Below are 17,607 nucleotides of genomic sequence, written 5' to 3'. Positions count from 1 at the left end.
ATTTGGAAATCGAGATTTATACACTTGCCCAAATCAAGAGGTCCCTATCTAATTCCAGCGTCAGTATCGGCTGCGCAGACATCTGTACTAACTCTCTATAGCATGCCGACCCGGGCGCGGGATTCACTCACAGCCAACGACATGTCATAACTCTATCCCAGGCACTCATGTCCTATCTGGCCTCCGAGAACTGGAGCAAGAATAATCGTACAGGAGCTGAATTGATTTTTCGGATGTAATGGGCCTCGTGACAGTCTCCAAGCGCACCCTTATGAACCATATATCTGTAAGTTTGCGCCCTCCTTCATTCCGACCATGACTGATCGAAGAAATTCCATGTACTCCCCTCAAGGCAACTCATACTCTCCTGCGCAGTGGAGTCCCGTTGATCAGGCATACGCCTCCTCATCGACCCATTACACGGCAGCATACCATGATCACAACTCCCCGTCACACCACCGTGCTCCTCAAGCTGACGCTTCGGGGTCGCCAGCCTACCAAGGAGTTTACTACCCAACATCGTCCTCCTATACGCATTCCGGAAATGCCGTCCAGCAACCCTATCCATCTATCAGCCCAACCTTGTCTCCAGTATCCTCCTCTCAGCGGCAATCCCACTCGCGAACACAATCCTCTCAGTCCTACGCGCAGGCACAGGCTCCGTACGGACACGTTCAACCGGTAGCACATACACATAACCGTCCACGATCGCACTCACAAGCGCACCCATACATGCCGTCGTCCTCCCCAGTGATAGATTCTTCTTATCCTGCTCAATATCCGCAACAAGTTCCGCTGTCACCGGCGTATAACATCTCCCCTCAATTTCCTGCTTCACCTGCTCGCCCTTTCTCCTGCGACATGTGCGCGCTGTCATTCAACAGACAACATGACCTGAAGCGACATCGGGAAACTCACACAGGCGAAAAGCCCTTTCTCTGTAATGGAGGATGCGGGAAGACTTTTACCCGTAAAGATGCCTTAAAACGCCATCAAGTAAGTCTCAGATCTTATCATACGTCCTTTTCCTCAAACAACTTCACACAGCTAGTCAAAGGTTGCGGCAAGGTTGATGACATGTGGCCATAATTACTCCTCTGTAATTGTGAGTACTGCATGGGGCTGTATGGAACACCTCTGACAGTTTCTTTGCCAGAGTTCAGTTAAAGCCTATTAATAACACGGCGTGCAGCCTTCTTGGTCCCCGGTTCATTATGTCTTCATCATAAGCTCTGTATGTATGCTATGCTATTATATTATCGCCATCGTTCCTCTTTAACCGTAGATCGACTATGTATCATCGAAGTATCGGGTATAAATTTACGATCCAGTAGCATGCGGGATGTGCTCTAGTATCCAGGCATCGTGGGGTACAATCTTTTTATAATAGTCTTCGTGCAAACCGACCAATTTGAATCCGTGCTGCTCATAGAACTTTTTTGCCCCTTCATTAGAGACCTGAACGTGAAGGTAAACTCGATCTATCTTCGCATGGGAAGAGGCGGCCTTCAAGATGAGTTCTAAGCTTTGAGAGCCAAGACCCTTCGAGCGATACGGCTATGTGATGTGAGAGAAAGTTCGCATGTGCATCAAACAAACGTACTGCCAGGATGCCCATTGTCATCAGGTAGAGACTTGTTCGGTCTTCCTTGGTCTCCAATCGACAGCACACAGTTCCAACGGGGATATCATTGTAGTAGACTGGATGCGATGGCCATGTTAGCTCAAGACATCGGAACGCCGTCAGCGACATACCAAGCTTGCAGAAATCTTCGACCTCTGGCCGAAGAATGTCTTGGTAGAATTTCTCCGAATATTTGATAGGAAACAGCACGGAATTAAGCTTCCTCACAGTTCCCAGGTTGTTTGATGTTAGCGACGCGAAAGAAACGCGAGCTTTCGCATTGGGAGTCGTCATAGTTGGCAATAGTGGTTTCTAGCCTTGAACACGATGTCGATGATTGAAGCGATGTACGCGTGAGAAATAGAAGGCCACGCCAACTCGAGGCTTCTGGGACGATATGGTAAGTAGTGTTCATCTCAAGCAACCGGACCTCGATGTTTGGGTTATTATTCGTCACTAAGTCAACTCGCATCAGGTATTGGTCGATCTCTGGTCTAGGTACACGGTTGGGGCTGTGAGACGCGTCGTAAGTCCCACTTGGCCGCAACGACCGGCGGAACCTGGGCGGAACTCTTTGCGGTCTCTCTGCAGCCCTATTTGAGCCTTATGATGATCAAATGTGGAGAGATGGTGAGCACACCGGAAACTAGTATACTAAGCAGTGACGCCCATGGCGCGACGCATCGTGTGTTCCATGAGTAGTCTATTTCTATAAAAATGACTCTGACTAACCCCATGATCCATGGTCAGTCTCCATCGTACAGATCGGGTTGCATCGCGTTAAAAAAGTATCATATTGACTTATACCGGGTGTATTCTCAATCCCCACCGTATTCTTCTGTCTCCTTCTAGTATCTCTGAACCATTACCAAGGACTTTTCGGCAGTGTTTTGATCCTCGTACCGATCTACCACGACATCTCCTTTCTTCCAGATGTTACAGTGAGTTGTTGTGGGGTCAGTGTACTGATTTCCCTTATCCGAGGATGTTCTCAATCATTTGATGGGCTTACTGTTTCATTCTGTCATTTATATCTAATCCTTTTATGTTCCTGGATTCCAGAAATGAATGCAACGGATGATATAAGACAGTATGTATAGACAGCACATACTTTGACGGCGCGACGTAAAGTTCCCACCAGCAAACTAGCCTGCGTCTACTTGTATGAACGCCTTCGTTACAGGTTACAGGTGGACTGCGAGCGGCGTATCTGGGAATAGGATTCAATTCATGTGATGGTATGACATTGTTGGGACAGACTGAGCGTTCGAGCTAGTACAATCAGAGTATCGACGTGAGATAGTATACAGACAGAGGCAGATAGACGACAAAGACAACAATGATAGCAATGCGGGTGCGGGTGCGTACACGTACAGACAAACAAGGAGGAATTCTTGGAAAACTTGGATTCGACATTGAAGTCGAAAGAGGCAGCTGTCAACAGCACACTTGTGGCAAGGACTTCAGTAGAGGCTTCAGTGAGGAAAGTATTGCTGACATACGTTCATTGATCGGGTTAGGGTCGGGCCCAAGAGGGCTTCCTTCGATGCCGAGCGTCAGTGCGAGATGACCGTTGTAACTTCTTCAAATATACATCGTCGTAACTGCGGAAGATAGCGCTCCCGGATGCTGGGTCATAATCTGACATCGTTGCCCACACGCAACGCCAGCGTGGGGTGTCTTCAGCTAGCTTGAACGCTAAACCTAAATGATTTTGGTCCCATCGGGACTCCTTTGCCTCCCAACAATCATTGATGTGGATGTGCTTCCGCTCAAACGCCTTGTCTGTCAAAGTGACAAACACACAGTCGATTATGGCTAAAGGCTCTGGTAGTTTGCCATTTGGCAATTCCAGAAGCTCGTAGAAGAGCTCGTCCATTTCTAGCTCTTTGGGAACTCCTGGGTATTGTGGATCATATCCATCGACGAGTACTTGATACGTTGTGTGATCAGAGAACTCCATTGTTATCGCTGGATGCTTGCCCGACCTTCGGACAGATTTGAGAAGCTTCCCAGTAATTTCGCTAGGATTGTCACCGATGGAATGGAGCCGCAAGGACTCAGGGCGCTGTCTAGCTTTCGTCGGAGACGCCGGTGGGGGCCTCGAAGCGGAGCATTCGGAAATGGAAGAGAGGTCGGAGGATATATCGCTATACGTGTCGCTGGTCGGGGGCATGGCGCTGGACGATGTGGGGATCAATATATACAAGAGATAACCATCGAGTGGCTTTCAGTGATCCAAACGATGCGCTGGAAGCAAGTTGAGGACAGTGCCACAGTAATGCCACAGTACTATAATGAGCAGGTTACATAATCACGAGCATTAGGCAAATCAGGCTTGCGACGGACAGCGTAGTCAACGACCATCTTGCGACCATCATGCAGTCCCGCCCCCTGGGTCCGCGCACCCTTGGGCATCGTGCCGCCTCGCCAGCACCACCTATACTTCTACCAGAGACACCCCCGCTGGTCATTCGCAAGAACTCCAAAGTCAACTCAACACTGGCACCCCCAAATAACTCCCCTGGACGATCCCAGACACCCCTCCTTGCACTAGAAATTCCCTCCAATCGTTCAAGGCCTGCAACACCAAAACCTTCAATCAGATTGCACATACCGCCTGCCAACGGTTCAGCCAATGGATCAAACCATCCAGGAGATGGCGATTCACCACTATTTGAGAGTTACTACGGTGGGCCAGTGGCCAGTGGTCCTTCCTCAGTCAACGGTGTAGGTCATATCGATGAAGCCACTATGCGACCTCCCTCGACGACGACGTTCCAGCCTGCGCAACGGCCTGCGGAACCATTAGATAATATTCGAGGAATGCTTCATAAGCTAGACCTTCGTGCGGCATCCGACAGTTCATCTCGAGCAGCTGAAAGCCACGTAGACGAGGAGGTCATTCATATAGCGGCGACACCTCAATCCCAATGGTCTGATGACTTCTTGGTCGAGATGAAACGACTTGGGGAAGGCGCCGGCGGCGCTGTACATCTTGTTCGCGATACACGCACGAATAAGGTCATGGCACGCAAGACCATAACTACAAGGGAGGCCCCCATGAGGCAGCTTCAAAGAGAACTTGCGATCATGTCGTCGACGCAGCACGTTAACATCATTCCTTTCTATGGCGCCTACATATCGCCTTCGACGAGCGAAATCAAAATATTGATGGAATATTGCGAAGGCGGCAGCCTGGATGCTATCAGCAAACGTATAAAAGAGCGCGGTGCCGTAGTCGGAGAGAAAATTGCTGGGCGGATAGCTGAAGGGGTATGTACCCTCGTTAAGTCTGTTTGCTCTCACCTGATTGCGTCCGCACAGGTTTTGCAAGGATTAGCTTACCTACATACCAGAAGAACCATCCATCGAGATATCAAGCCGTCAAATATTCTACTCTCTCGTGAAGGGGTGGTGAAACTCTGCGATTTCGGCGTATCTGGGGAGTTGGTCAATTCAATGGCAGGCACCTTTACCGGAACGAGTTTCTACATGGCTGTCAGTACCCTCCAATCTCCTTGTAGTATAGTCGAGCTGCTGATGCTCTTGCTATGATAGCCAGAACGAATCAGTGGCCATGACTATACCATCCGATCAGATGTCTGGTCGATGGGCATCTCTCTGCTAGAACTCGTTCAAAATCGATTTCCCTTCCCAAGTGATATCGGCCCAATTGACTTGATGGTCCATATTACATCTGGCGAGGTGAATTCATTTACAGCACAGTCCCGTTGTTGTCCACTCATTTCGGATATCAGCCTCCCAGACTCGAGGATGAACCTGGACTGTCGTGGAGTGATGATATGAAAGATTTTATCAAGCAAACGTAACGTTCACCCTTTCGAAGGCTTTCAGAATCATTGACACCGAAGTGTTATCAGGTTAATAGTCGATTCTGCGACACGACCTACGCCCAAAGACATGCTTGAACATGCATGGATCAGGTATGTCATGAAACAGGAGGTACACATGGCAAAATGGATTCGTCAAGTCTGGGGTTGGGCCAAACGCCGCAAGTCAAGAGAAAAGTATGTGTCTCCTTGCCTCGTTATTCTATTCCCCTCATGTATAACGTAACAGTGAAAGCACCTCTCGTCCTAGCTCCAGTCGTTCGGAAAGCAACGACTTCTCACCCCCTGACTCCGAATCGCCGCCGCTGGCATGAGCGGTGTTGCTTTGTGTCCCCGCGTCCGCGTCCAGGTGTCGAACAACTGTTGTTTCTCAGGGCTTCGTCATTACAGCAACGAAAATCACTGACCCTTGGTTTCTTTTTTTGTGTCCTGCGGCTTGCGGCCGTGTGTGTTGTAGTATTCCCTGCATCTTGTGTTTCTATAACCTTCCATCTTTCCATCTAGTCCCAGTATTTCCCATCGCAAGCTCTTTTTGTAATTCATGCCCCGAGGCTGTGTCAAATGTGTGAAAACCTGGTACACGAGTGCGATTGCGAGCCTTCGATTCTCTTTTGGACTGAATTTCCCCTCCTGAGTTGCGCCCCTGTTATTATGTTAGGACGATTGCGTCATGCACCGGTAAGTTGCTTGAACGCCGGCGCAAATCGTTGAACCATTAGCGCTTCCGAGTGGACGCTTTCGTGGTATGTACTTAAACGACAAAGACCCGCTACCCGAGAAGTGCCAGGTACAAGTCAGCGCAGAGTGCGGGAACTCGCGCCGTCTTCGGCCCCCTTCCAATGGACCTGGGTGAGCGTTCTTGATCGGCGCTTCAATCACCAATGCCCGGAACTATTCTCCCAACGGTGCAGAATGCCGCGCTGTTGAAGACTTGAATATCTCGTACAAACCAGACATGTCCTCGCTGGCCGCTCTACTTCCACGTACACCGCCCTCAGTGTTGGTGTCTAGCTTGATTCAGACACCTCGTTCCTGACTGCGCAGTGCTCCGAGGTTCTGTAGGTTTCTACGAAGCAGATGACGCGTTATAGGTCAGTAGCTTGGCAGTATGGTCGCTCGAATGTAGCTAATCATTACCGCCGCAACAACAGCGAGCTACTGAATACTGATGGATCTGTGCATCGAGAATTCCGCTCCGGAGTGCACTAACCTAACAGTGGGTCAACGGAAATTCTCTCCGGCGGTGACGTGCGGTACCTAAACTCGTTGGAGGTATTGAAACGGCATTGTACGCCAGGAGCCTACTTTCGGCCTTATTCATTTACGGAATATACGGCCAGCGAAGGATCGACCCACTAACCATTCATTTCGCCGTGGCAGTCTTCGAGGACATGGTAATTGGAAGTCCTGACCAGGGTTAATATTCCTGGCTAGGGTCCAGCCAGCGTTCGACAGGACTCAACCTGAATCAACGGATACAGTGCTCTGGGGACAAGCTCCAAGGACGGAGCGTCGTGAAGTACGTTCTTACAGGGAACACGGAAGCAAACCACCAGTGCCTATCTTTTATCCCACGTTAAACAAAGGAACCTTTAAAAGTATTCGTTATCGAAGCATTTACGGTTTCTGTTCGCTCTTTTGTGCAGATTGGGCTAGTATTATTTTGGTCTATATAACAAGTCTATAAAGTACATTTCTTCTCAGCGGCCCACATTCAGCAAAGGTCGCCGTCATGACGTATTACTATAAGCATCTTCCACCAGCAGTTCTAGATCACATTGGATCATCAGTCCATGATGGATCGTGGCAATCTCTCAGCTGATGGTATTTACGTCTGGACGGAGGCAGACCAAAACGCCACTTTTCTAGTCAAAAGTTGAGTCCTCGGCGTGAAGATCCATGCCTGCTGTGCTGCAGTGCGATCAGTGGTGCGATTTAATCCTCGGGTCATTAGTCTCGGTGATTATTTATCATCGTAAATATATATTGCACCCTCGGTTCACGGCTCGCGGGCGGCGTTAGCACGTCATGAAGAATGTGAGGAGATTATGAATGAAGCAAGGAAAGAGCATCGATTGACAAGACGACCACGATTATGTACGAGGAACAGAGGTGGTGGGTGCAACGAGGTGGGATGCAGCATGCATGGGAACAGAGGGCGCTATGAATAAAATACTTATCATATTTTGACACATACGGTCCCAGGAAACACCGTGATCATTAATCATTCCTTCTACTCCCCTGTACCCATGAGTCCATGGAGGGGAAAGTTGAATTGTTACGTCCCACTTCCGAACCGCGGCGGTGGAGATAGACGAAAACAAGAATGACCCTGGAGTAAAATAGAATCGTTCTGCCAAGAGAGACGTGTATTTGGGACATCGCAGCAGGCAGCGAGCAAGGAGGAGACATCGCAGCGTCGTGCACCGGGCGAGCTTGCATTGCATTGTGTAAAGAACATGAACCTGAGCTGGCCTTGTGAGTAACATGTTGCTGATCGGAACAACACGGTCCCTTCCTCATTTCCAAACTTGGCATTTGCAGCGCATCAACATACAATAACCCTTATAGGTCCAAGGCCGGGGCACCCACTTGTTCTACGAGAAGCTCTCACTAACAAATTCAATGTGCCTCGTTATCAGGTCACAATTCACAGCGTATCGCTGCTGACTTTTGGTGTCAATACCAATCTTTGGTCAAAATTTCTACTATTCACCTGAATAGTTCATTCCTCCGCGAAGAATATGGAAAAACTGGATAGAAGTCCACCTAATTTCTCAACACATGGATTTTTATTCAAACTCCTAGGAAATGGAGTTTCTACACACCCACGATTGACCCTTAGATCTGATGAGGCTGATGAACCCGATGGGGGACCCATAGGTGTGGCACAAGTTCGTCTTCTCTGCTTCTTTAATCCTCTATATAAGAACTATGGACGGCGACGGTGGACAAGCCTCTCCTCGTCCTCAATACAGAATGGCTGACAGCCTCCCTTAGTCAGTCGCCGCAATTCTACTTGATACCGTTTGACTGACATCAACCTTTCAGTCCCACCCACCCTGCGTACATTGCCCAATACTACCCTGCTGCTCATGTCAACCATGTCAACCATGGTCATGTACACGTCGTTTCATCAGTACCTCGACAAGAGACTACGCAAAGGAAACGACCAAAGTATACTCGAAGTAAGACTGGATGCTTAACCTGCCGTGTTAAGAAAATCAAGGTATAGTCGACCGCCGTCGCTTGTGATTTACAGCCATCGCTCACTTCCTTCAGTGTGACGAGACGAAACCCAACTGCATGCGCTGCACACATGGACAGCGGGATGTGCGTCGATTTCTCTGGCTCCATTCTTTCATGTTTCATCGAACCTCTGTTGTGTAGTGCACATGGCCAGAGGGCGTACCTGCGAGGAAAAAGTCAGCCCCAAGAAAGGAGCCTGGCGATAGACCTTCCACCGCAGGATCCTCAGGAATATCAGAAGCCTCTACACCACCAACGCGGGAAGCCACTCCTCCTCGACGAGGTCCGTTAGATCTGGGCCTTCCGCCTCTTGTTTCTCGACGCCCGTCGTGCGTAGCTAGCCTCTTCGTTCGTTTATTCGCGGGGTTAACGGTGCTATCGTTTTCAGCGACCCATACATGCAAGCCAACACCATGCTACCAGATTCTGAAATGATTCGACGCCAGATGTGAGCCACCCACGATTATAATTGTCGTTTACTCATGCATATGCAGGCAACGCGATCGATCAATGTCCGTCTATACGCAACACACTCCGCCTACTTCACATTCTATGCCCATGATACCGGACATGTCACAATACCCAACTTCTCGTTACGACCATCCATACCCCAACGGTGTTTCTGCCGCCGTTTCCTCATCTCGTCATAATCTGTCACCAACAATGTCCAACATGAGCCCAGTCAACTGGTCAATGGGACCTATCGGTATTGAGTCATACGTAGGTTGTATTCTCTATTGTCACCCTTTACGACCGCATCTAACTATGACCGCAGTACCATAACACATCGGACCGAACCCTAGTGGGTCATGGCCACTCAGGAGAACACATTAGATATCAATAGCGGCAAGTCGTGTAGCTTTTGGGATTATATACATACTATACTTATATAAAGACGTCAGAAAAACCTGTCTGTAATTGACCTGAACAGAGTGATCTCGTCCAACTCAGCGTAGCGGAACTGACGACGACGCCGTGGGGATCACAACAGCCCTGCATGACATATATCGCTGTGTACATACGTCCATACCCATGGATCTATTCACAGCTCAGCGTTGCCGCGTTGTCCTGAAAATACACACCCACGCGAGAAGTAAGGTAATCTCGGGCAAGTACATCAAGCGGCCGAAAACATACCGAAAATTCTGGATGGATAATGTACAGTGACGAGTATAGAATACAACACAATACAACAACGAAGGTACCGCATTCGACGTTATCTCAAGTAGATTCCTTGGAATCAACATTGATCAGACAATTGGATCCACCACACCACTGGGAGCCTCCTCTGCGCTGGACCTTTCGAGCCTTGAGCGCAGCCAAACTCCGCCTTCTGCCCTTCATCCACTGCATCTCTTCTTCTTCTGTCATATTTGGGGGTTTCGACGCGGGACTAGGAGATCTTGCCTCGGGCGTCGCAACGTCCACGCCCACCTCGGCGATCAACCTCATTATGGGTGCATGAGAACGTGGGTTTTGCATGCGGTGCGCAAAGGAGCACGTTATCCTGAAGCACCCATCAGTGTGAATCAATGCCATACTTGGGAAACAAGATGATCTTACCCCGGGCCTAGGATAAATTCCCCGCCGAGGCGGGAGATATCTCCTCCGCGTTCCCAGACGGGCATGCCGACTTTCAACGCATTTGCTACCACCATTGCGATCCCACTGAAGACTCCGTGACGAACATAGCCCCCAGGTGCAGTGAATTCGTCAGCGACTTCTGTAGTCATCCCCAGAGCATCGTACACTCTATGGGTGGGATCGGTATAAACTTGGAACGGAGTGCGAAAGATTTCTGTGGAAGGCAAACCATGTCAGAACAAGTGGCAACGCGCGTGGGAGATAGAACGCACTACGGTAGGATCTGATCATTTTGTGAGACCCATTACTAATGATAACGAGTTTGACACCAGCACGCTTCAGCATCTCCGGTGATACACTGCGAGAGACTGAGGCCATGTAATCCTGGCAAAGGGGGCACCTGCTTCGTGTTCAGCGCGTGGTGCAAAATCGTGGAGATCACATAACGTACCAGAAATGGCGAATGAAGATTACAAGGGTCTTCTGTTTCTGAAACAATTCTCCGAATGAGATACGTTCTCCGCGCTGTCCTACGACAGATAACAAAGCAGCTTGTTGAAGTTGGCTTCGCGATGGCACATCTAAATCTCGCGGTGCCCTGAATGATCGGGAAGTACCCGGACGAGACAAAGGTCTATTTCTTGGGATATTGAATTGAACATGCATTGACTGGTCAGCGAATGCGGACATATAGCGAGCGAAGGAGTCGGGCGGGGGGACGGGGGGTGCGCTGGTTTCGGAGAGTGTGAGATCCAGCCCTGAGCCAGGTCTCTCGACGGACGCGGGCGAAACTGGCTTGCGGCGAACTGTAATCTGAGGGACCTTGCGCGGTGCATCGATCGTGAAGATTTGAAGGTTAGAAGTGGGGGTGACAAGATGATCCGCATTCGTTGCCTTCGGAGATTTAGTCCTTTGAGGCGTAACGGGTTTCCGCTGTCGTGTCGCCTTAGTGGGACGGAACTCTTGAGTGGTGAGGTCGATGATATATGGTACATTGGTGGGCGCCGCAGAAACAGACTTGAGAGAGATCATACTGGAGGTGGTCGAGCCGTCGCTGGTAGCCATAGCAGTGTGGTCGCGGTTATTATAAAGATGCTCTGGACAGGATCTATGTAGTGCATGCGGCGAAGGGTCACAGACCCTGGCAGAACTTTGAATGATAGACGGCGAGTATTCATCGAAGAAGCCCGAAGAACTTGGACAGTCGTACTCCAATTCATAATCAGTGTCAGAGGTATTAGGGTTCAGAACAGAAAACGTGACAGAGGGTGTCGACTCCAAGTGTGGCGAACATTCCTCGGGAGGCACCTTGCGCCGTAAAGTCCATAAGGGGGCGAAAGGGTCGTCGTAATCCGGCGAAGGGTACCGTACAGGCAGCGGGTCATTCCAGGACCATGAGATTGGTAGTTCGCCATGTAGATCAGATTCGGGCGACGACAACATATGAGAAGCCTCAGCAGGATCGTGCCCAGTAGACGACGCGTCAACGCGTCTTTCGACGAGACTCCATTTCCAGCGACCGCGCGGCATTTGACTCTCGTCCAGAACGCGTCCGATAGTGTGGACCCTAAATTCCAGCGGTCAGGCAGTGATCCAGTGAATGGATGGAGGGACGTTGTGGCAGGAAGAATGAGGCATCTACGCAATCCGAACATGTGCTCACTTCCTGGTTCGTGGCGTGGTAATATTTAGCCTCTCACTTCGCGACCACCACGATTATCTTTATCTTGCAATACAAAGGCAATGGGTAAGCTTGTAGCTCCCAGCATTGTTCATAATAAGTGTATTGACAGTGATTGTCTCCGCAAGCTACCGGCGAGCAAATCAACTTCAACGAACCCCATCCTCCGAAGGAGAACGGTATCGAGGCGTTCAATATCATCCTTCCCACCATCAAGTCTGAAATTGTCAAGTCGCGGCGCCATTGGGACAAACATGAGCCTCGGATGTGGTCGCGAGTGAGCCATCTATCAGACGACGAGCTGGTGGCCTTCACCATCGAAGACGATTTAGTCGAGATACGCAGTGCCGCAACATCCTACGGAACAATAATCCTAGGCAAGATACGAGTCCCAAGCGTAAACGACGAAGAAGGGGGAGGATACATACACGTTAGGTGGGTTCCAGCTCGTTACTACTGAACCCATACTGATCCAACATCTATCTTCAGGATCCACGATCCCCCTAATCGAGTAAGCCCTCCTACGCCTTCCCTATAATCGTTTACTGTATCTATCTCGAAGGGAACGGAGGACGTAATTTTCCATTCGCTGTTCACTGATGAGGGAAACCCTGACGCCGATGGTAAACCGACGACCTGGAAAGCCGTCCAGAATCGAGAGACGCCGTTGGAGTTCTTCCATGAATGAGGGCGATAGCGATGAAGGTATTGCGGTCGTCCTGGAGATCTCGGCCAACAGGAAATCTAATTGAGGGTATGAGACGTACAGCAACGGACGGAGCATACATTCATAGGGGATTTTCAAAAGTCCATTGTCACCATATTCGAAGTGAAAGACCGATCCGTAAGTAGACAAGGAATAAATACAAAAGAAAAAGAATAGATTTGGATACTGTACAGTAGGGAGATTTGGAGCAGTAGAATTAACAATTGCAAAGGGAGTGGTTGCTATAAGCACGATATATTCGGCGCAAGCGACGCGATATCGGTGTATTCGCTGATGATTTCCATTGGAATTGTCTTCGATAAGCCTGGCCAGTCGTTTGCGGTCGGCGGGGGCTTTAAGAAATCGTTCTTCTTGAATCCAGAGGAAGCCAAGGCATTCGCACCATGAATCGGACAAATATTGGCGCCGCTCCATGCTTCCCCGACCGCAGACCAAGTTGGACCAGATCCCGGGGCATTGTTCGAGTCACAGAACGAGCAGACATCGTCGAGAAAGGACATCTGAATGGTGCGATCACCTGATGATGACTCAGTTGACGATGGGGATAGCGTGAGAGGGGGCGTGGAGGGAATGGGCGATTGCGTGACACAGTCTTCGATTTCCCTGGGCGCTGTTGTCTCCATTGGTGTCTGATTGGAATGGTCGTTATACAGCTTGGAGGGCTAGAAGTTAATAATCGTACCTGTTCATTCCATAGCCATGCGCTCGTCGAGTCACCAGCGTCGGGGATGGAAACACTAGGGGCCGAGGCATGCATGATGTGGTTCGCGCCGTTGACCCAGTTTGAGACACCATTCATGTTAGCATCAGCAGGTAGTGTCGCACAACGCCGAAGACCACGGTGATTTGAGGTTATCTGAGAAGCGCGCGTGTGCGGCAGATCCGTAGGAGATGCTTCCGGTGTCACGATGTCTAACTTCGGCGCCGTAAAGAGAATAGCGCCGTCACTACGAGTGCGAACAACGGGACGTATGGCAGCCGGTGGCGCGGGGGCTGGCTGTGGAACCTTACCAACCCACAACCGCCAGTCTAAGGCATCGCCGAGCGCTCGTTCGCACCTACCAATCTCCCTAGGCGCCAGTCCAGAGAGCTTCGCCCAGGCCCGATTGGAGTAGCACTTGTCTTGAGTAAACTTTGAAGCTAGAATCAAAGAGGCCAGGAAGGCTCGCCGAGGGCAAAGCAGTGGAGACGGCAATGGCGGCATTGGCGGGAGAGGCGAGACGGGAGGCGAGACCTTCTTTCCGAGACCTTGAATGTCCGGGACGCTGGCATCGAAAGATCCACAGTCGTTAACACGAACGGTCGGGATGATATCTTGCTCCATCGAAGAAGAATCTTGAGGTTGCTCGCGGTCGGTGTCATCGAGGTCACTGGCGGAAATGACTCGGCTCTGGGTTTCAAGTTCACCCTGAATCCCTTCGCCGAGGGCTTCCTGGCGTACGAGCTCGGGGACTTTCGATCGAATGGCCTCAAGGTAACAGAGCGCAGTCTGTAGCACGCAGGCAGACGTCCGCGATCGCCTGAGAACCTCGTGGACAAACCCTTTGATGGGTACCAATCCATGTTGGGTACTAGTGCTTGCAGAAGCGTCGCCGATACGGTTGTTGTCGGATTTCCGAGATGTCGGAGAAGGAGTCGAGAGGGGGGAGGGGGGTTCGCGAGTGGAAGGGGAGATGGGGGAAGGGAGTTGGACATTGCGACGACATGTATCGCGAAGTAGCTTCGATGGCGTTTGAAGTGGGGGCGGGGTGGGGGGGACGGTCGCTCTGGAAGACGTGAGGAAGACAGAGGGAATATCTTGGGGGTGCCAAATGTCGGACAATGTCTTTACGGCTTGGTCTGGTAAAGAAGAGTTAAGGTATCCGTCCGCTGGGTTAGACGGCGGGACTCTTACCAACAAGGCTTAGAGCGTACTTCTGTTTGTTTGCATCGCGTGACTGCTGCTCTTTTGAGGTGTGGGATAGGGAAGGGGTGGCGTGGCGTGGGTCGTTGGGAGTGTTGACAGATGGAGGGCTTGATACAGAGGAAGCAGGGGTATTTAAATAAGAGGACGACGGGGAACGGCAAGAGACATTCGATGATGATGATGAGGCGTTTGAAGAAGAGGAGGAGGAAAGGGCAGAATAAGGCTGCCACCTGACTCGAGTCCGTGTTGCTGGGGGAGCCCGGTGGGCGAATGAGGTTGTTACGGCGTACATTCGGTATTTGAGAGAGTTGAGATTGTAGTAGAAGGCCGAGAAAAGAAAAGGAGCTGGGATTATTGGAATGGCGATGTTGTTGTGACTATTCAGAGTGTAATATAATCATTGCGTTCGATGTCGGTAATATATTTGTTGGAGTCTTGGATCTTGGATTTCGAGGCGTGGGTGAGAACGGAGGCTTTGAGGCTGATAACTGAATGGAATGCGAATTGCTTCATTTCGACTGGTGCAGGTCGAGGCGGATGGCCCACAGTCTAGCGACCTGGACTGTCCGAGCTACAAGGACCTTTCGGGTCTTGCAACTTTTGAGATGGGATAACTGGGATTCGAGAACGAGGAGACTCGAGGCTAGACGGAGAGTTCAACGGAACGATGAGGACAGGGTACGGTTTATATCGGATCCTTGGACAAGGCGGTTCAACTGCAAATCGAGGGAGTCAGACTCACTAGCCACAGGCCCCCAGATCAAACACGCACAAACACCTCCGCTTGACTCACTCCCACTCACCGCCTTCGCATACGGATCTTTCAAACCCATTGGCTCCCACGATCTCCCGACCACAGCAGGCAAGTACTTCCCGCCCCGCTTTCGGGCTGTGTGAGCGAGCTACCGCAGCGCAGCAACTCCTTCGTCGGCGATGCCCCGAAGCTACTCTCCGCCCACACGTACTACCTCCCATTAATTCTATGACTTACTTGCGGTATTGCTGTATCCTTCCGCCCAAGACCCATTTAGAACTTCTTTGCCCACAAGCACAGTCAGGCTACCCACGAGCAACACCGACACTTGATTCCTCAGCTTCCGTCCTTGATACCTTGATATGTAGTTATTCTTGAAATAGGACTCGTGTTCGTCCCAAGGCCCGCCACTGAATAATTCTGAACTTACCATTGGTCAAGACGATGACACTATCGCTCGGGTCACGTGATGCTCCCTCAAGTCGCAAACTTGGCAGTCTCCTACAAGGCCTCCTGTCACTGATACTGAGTCGGTGATCGCTAGTACGGCTGAAGACTTTTGAGCTCAAGCAGCCAAGTCGTCCATGTCTATGGCAAGTAATACGATGTTGAGGCACTTGTACCGTTTATTGACCAAGCACACAGTTATATTGCCCAACAATGCTTAGGTCTGCTTGGCTTACGCACAAATGTGATTGCCAGCACTTGGCCAGCGCACTAAGCCTGACAGTCGCCATAGCACTATCGTGTCTATCCGACAACGGGATGCTTTTAGTGCCAATGTGACATGGCTCCGCGCCTCGAATATTACTCCACTTCGTTGTCACTTCATCAACCCTCTTCTCTTTTGTACGGTCATCTTCCTTTCATACCACCCCCTCACAGCTCAGCGCTATGAAAGTGTCTACTGTTCTCTTTGCAGTATTTTCCACCGCCTGTGCGGTCTCCGCCATTCAACCCCACAATGGTGGATCAGACCTTACTGCCAGGCATCTCCGCTTGAGCCGTCGCGCAGTCATCCCCGGACTCAACAAGACTCGGCGGAGCACGTCGAGGCGATGCAAACCGAGACCGAAGAAGTCAGACGTAAGCGAAGTCATTTTAATCCTTCCAGCCCAGAAACTGACATGAGAGTCTCACCAGAATGCGCTTGTCGCACCCACGTCGAGCGGTCCCCCGCCGGAACCTAAGAAGAAAGAAGTTTCTTCCAGTTCCGGATCCGGCGCGGGTCTTCTGCAAGTTCAATCATCTTGCGGTGACATTGGGGCCACGAGTGCGTGACTCCTTCGGAGTGCAGTGGGACGGTCATTAATCATCTATATTCAATAGAGGAAACCACCAATGAAAGTGGTCCCAATGGACATATCAATTGGCTCAACTGCGGAATGGAATCTGGCGGATGGAACCCTCAATTTGTCCGCGTCGAGGACATCAAGACTGTGGACTTGAATCAGGCTTTGCAAGATCCAGGCAGTCCATACCAAGCCTGCCAGCCTTTCGTCCCCATTTTCCAGAAGTACGGCGGTCAATTCGGGAGTAAGTGACGTTGCAAGACTCAGTGAACTCTTAGCTAATGCTATATGACAGTCCCTCCAATTATGTTGGCTGCGTTTGCCATGCAGGAAAGTAGTTGCAACGCCGAGACCACTGGGGGCGGAGGTGAACAGGGCCTCATGCAGATCACCCAAGAGAAATGCGGAGGTGCCCCAGGTGGGAATTGCAAAGACCCGGTAAGAAGATCCGCTTCCAGTGTTGAATTTACTCCTGACTCTCCGTTACCGCAGGACTTCAACATCCGCACGGCTGCAAAGTTCTTTGCGGATACACTGAACAGAAACAATGGAGACCTGCTCAAGAGCTTAGGCGCCTACAATGGATGGTTCCCTTCCATGACCGCTGTACGCCGTTCTATCTACTATTAGATTCATCGTGACTCACCCCATGGCATATGCTTAGGCCCAAGCAAAGGAAGCAGCGCACTCGGGCTGCTGCCGCTGCCAGAAGAACATGGACTAGTGAGCTTCCACGTCACGGACACATCGCACAAAAGTCACTAACCAAACACGACAGCTTGCACCAGTTCCTCAATGGATGGCTACAGAACAAGAACGCGTACGACAACACCCTCCGCCTTGGCAAGTTCTTCAACCTGGACATCTGTTTGAATCTGTGAACGGTGCTACGATCTTCGGACGCTTCTTATATCCGTCTGTGACAGACAGACATAC

At 50.5% G+C, this 17,607-nt stretch overlaps 9 protein-coding genes across 9 annotated transcripts; 5 read left to right on the top strand and 4 right to left on the bottom strand.

The window, feature by feature from the left end:
- Positions 1-315: 315 nt before the first annotated feature.
- PC9H_007488 (uncharacterized protein) lies at positions 316-1,089 on the top strand (the record flags this gene model as incomplete). Its single annotated transcript, XM_036777019.1, has 2 exons — positions 316-996; positions 1,048-1,089. 2 exons carry the CDS (start codon positions 316-318, stop codon positions 1,087-1,089), a joined length of 723 nt encoding a protein of 240 aa, XP_036630639.1.
- A 231-nt stretch (positions 1,090-1,320) lies between these two features.
- PC9H_007487 (uncharacterized protein) lies at positions 1,321-1,918 on the bottom strand (the record flags this gene model as incomplete). The annotated part of the gene is made up of 3 exons (XM_036777018.1): positions 1,321-1,557; positions 1,604-1,701; positions 1,756-1,918. 3 exons carry the CDS (start codon positions 1,916-1,918, stop codon positions 1,321-1,323), a joined length of 498 nt encoding a protein of 165 aa, XP_036630638.1.
- Positions 1,919-3,140: 1,222 nt separating this feature from the next.
- On the bottom strand, positions 3,141-3,800 carry PC9H_007486 (uncharacterized protein; the record flags this gene model as incomplete). The annotated part of the gene is made up of 1 exon (XM_036777017.1): positions 3,141-3,800. The coding sequence occupies one exon, from the start codon at positions 3,798-3,800 to the stop codon at positions 3,141-3,143; it is 660 nt and encodes a 219-aa protein (XP_036630637.1).
- Positions 3,801-4,003: 203 nt separating this feature from the next.
- MKK1 (Protein kinase C signaling pathway involved MAPKK protein) lies at positions 4,004-5,792 on the top strand (the record flags this gene model as incomplete). The annotated part of the gene is made up of 6 exons (XM_036777016.1): positions 4,004-4,900; positions 4,952-5,125; positions 5,186-5,332; positions 5,386-5,453; positions 5,509-5,655; positions 5,708-5,792. 6 exons carry the CDS (start codon positions 4,004-4,006, stop codon positions 5,790-5,792), a joined length of 1,518 nt encoding a protein of 505 aa, XP_036630636.1.
- A 2,620-nt stretch (positions 5,793-8,412) lies between these two features.
- Positions 8,413-9,571, top strand: PC9H_007484 (uncharacterized protein; the record flags this gene model as incomplete). Its single annotated transcript, XM_036777015.1, has 7 exons — positions 8,413-8,477; positions 8,530-8,707; positions 8,761-8,811; positions 8,869-9,056; positions 9,116-9,175; positions 9,222-9,447; positions 9,503-9,571. 7 exons carry the CDS (start codon positions 8,413-8,415, stop codon positions 9,569-9,571), a joined length of 837 nt encoding a protein of 278 aa, XP_036630635.1.
- Positions 9,572-9,948: 377 nt separating this feature from the next.
- Positions 9,949-11,376, bottom strand: PC9H_007483 (uncharacterized protein; the record flags this gene model as incomplete). Its single annotated transcript, XM_036777014.1, has 4 exons — positions 9,949-10,234; positions 10,291-10,525; positions 10,584-10,711; positions 10,763-11,376. The coding sequence occupies 4 exons, from the start codon at positions 11,374-11,376 to the stop codon at positions 9,949-9,951; spliced, it is 1,263 nt and encodes a 420-aa protein (XP_036630634.1).
- Positions 11,377-12,054: 678 nt separating this feature from the next.
- On the top strand, positions 12,055-12,680 carry PC9H_007482 (uncharacterized protein; the record flags this gene model as incomplete). Its single annotated transcript, XM_036777013.1, has 4 exons — positions 12,055-12,058; positions 12,121-12,427; positions 12,482-12,503; positions 12,555-12,680. 4 exons carry the CDS (start codon positions 12,055-12,057, stop codon positions 12,678-12,680), a joined length of 459 nt encoding a protein of 152 aa, XP_036630633.1.
- A 260-nt stretch (positions 12,681-12,940) lies between these two features.
- Positions 12,941-14,917, bottom strand: PC9H_007481 (uncharacterized protein; the record flags this gene model as incomplete). The annotated part of the gene is made up of 3 exons (XM_036777012.1): positions 12,941-13,348; positions 13,402-14,558; positions 14,614-14,917. The coding sequence occupies 3 exons, from the start codon at positions 14,915-14,917 to the stop codon at positions 12,941-12,943; spliced, it is 1,869 nt and encodes a 622-aa protein (XP_036630632.1).
- Positions 14,918-16,273: 1,356 nt separating this feature from the next.
- Positions 16,274-17,552, top strand: PC9H_007480 (uncharacterized protein; the record flags this gene model as incomplete). Its single annotated transcript, XM_036777011.1, has 7 exons — positions 16,274-16,465; positions 16,523-16,652; positions 16,709-16,915; positions 16,967-17,109; positions 17,164-17,277; positions 17,336-17,394; positions 17,450-17,552. The coding sequence occupies 7 exons, from the start codon at positions 16,274-16,276 to the stop codon at positions 17,550-17,552; spliced, it is 948 nt and encodes a 315-aa protein (XP_036630631.1).
- Between the last annotated feature and the right edge of the window lie 55 nt (positions 17,553-17,607).

The sequence above is a fragment of the Pleurotus ostreatus genome (genome assembly GCF_014466165.1).
Source record: "Pleurotus ostreatus strain PC9 chromosome Unknown scaffold_5, whole genome shotgun sequence".
In the NCBI taxonomy this organism is placed as follows: domain Eukaryota; kingdom Fungi; phylum Basidiomycota; class Agaricomycetes; order Agaricales; family Pleurotaceae; genus Pleurotus; species Pleurotus ostreatus.
Note: the sequence above shows the minus strand (reverse complement) of the source record. Positions and strands in the feature narration are given on the sequence as shown.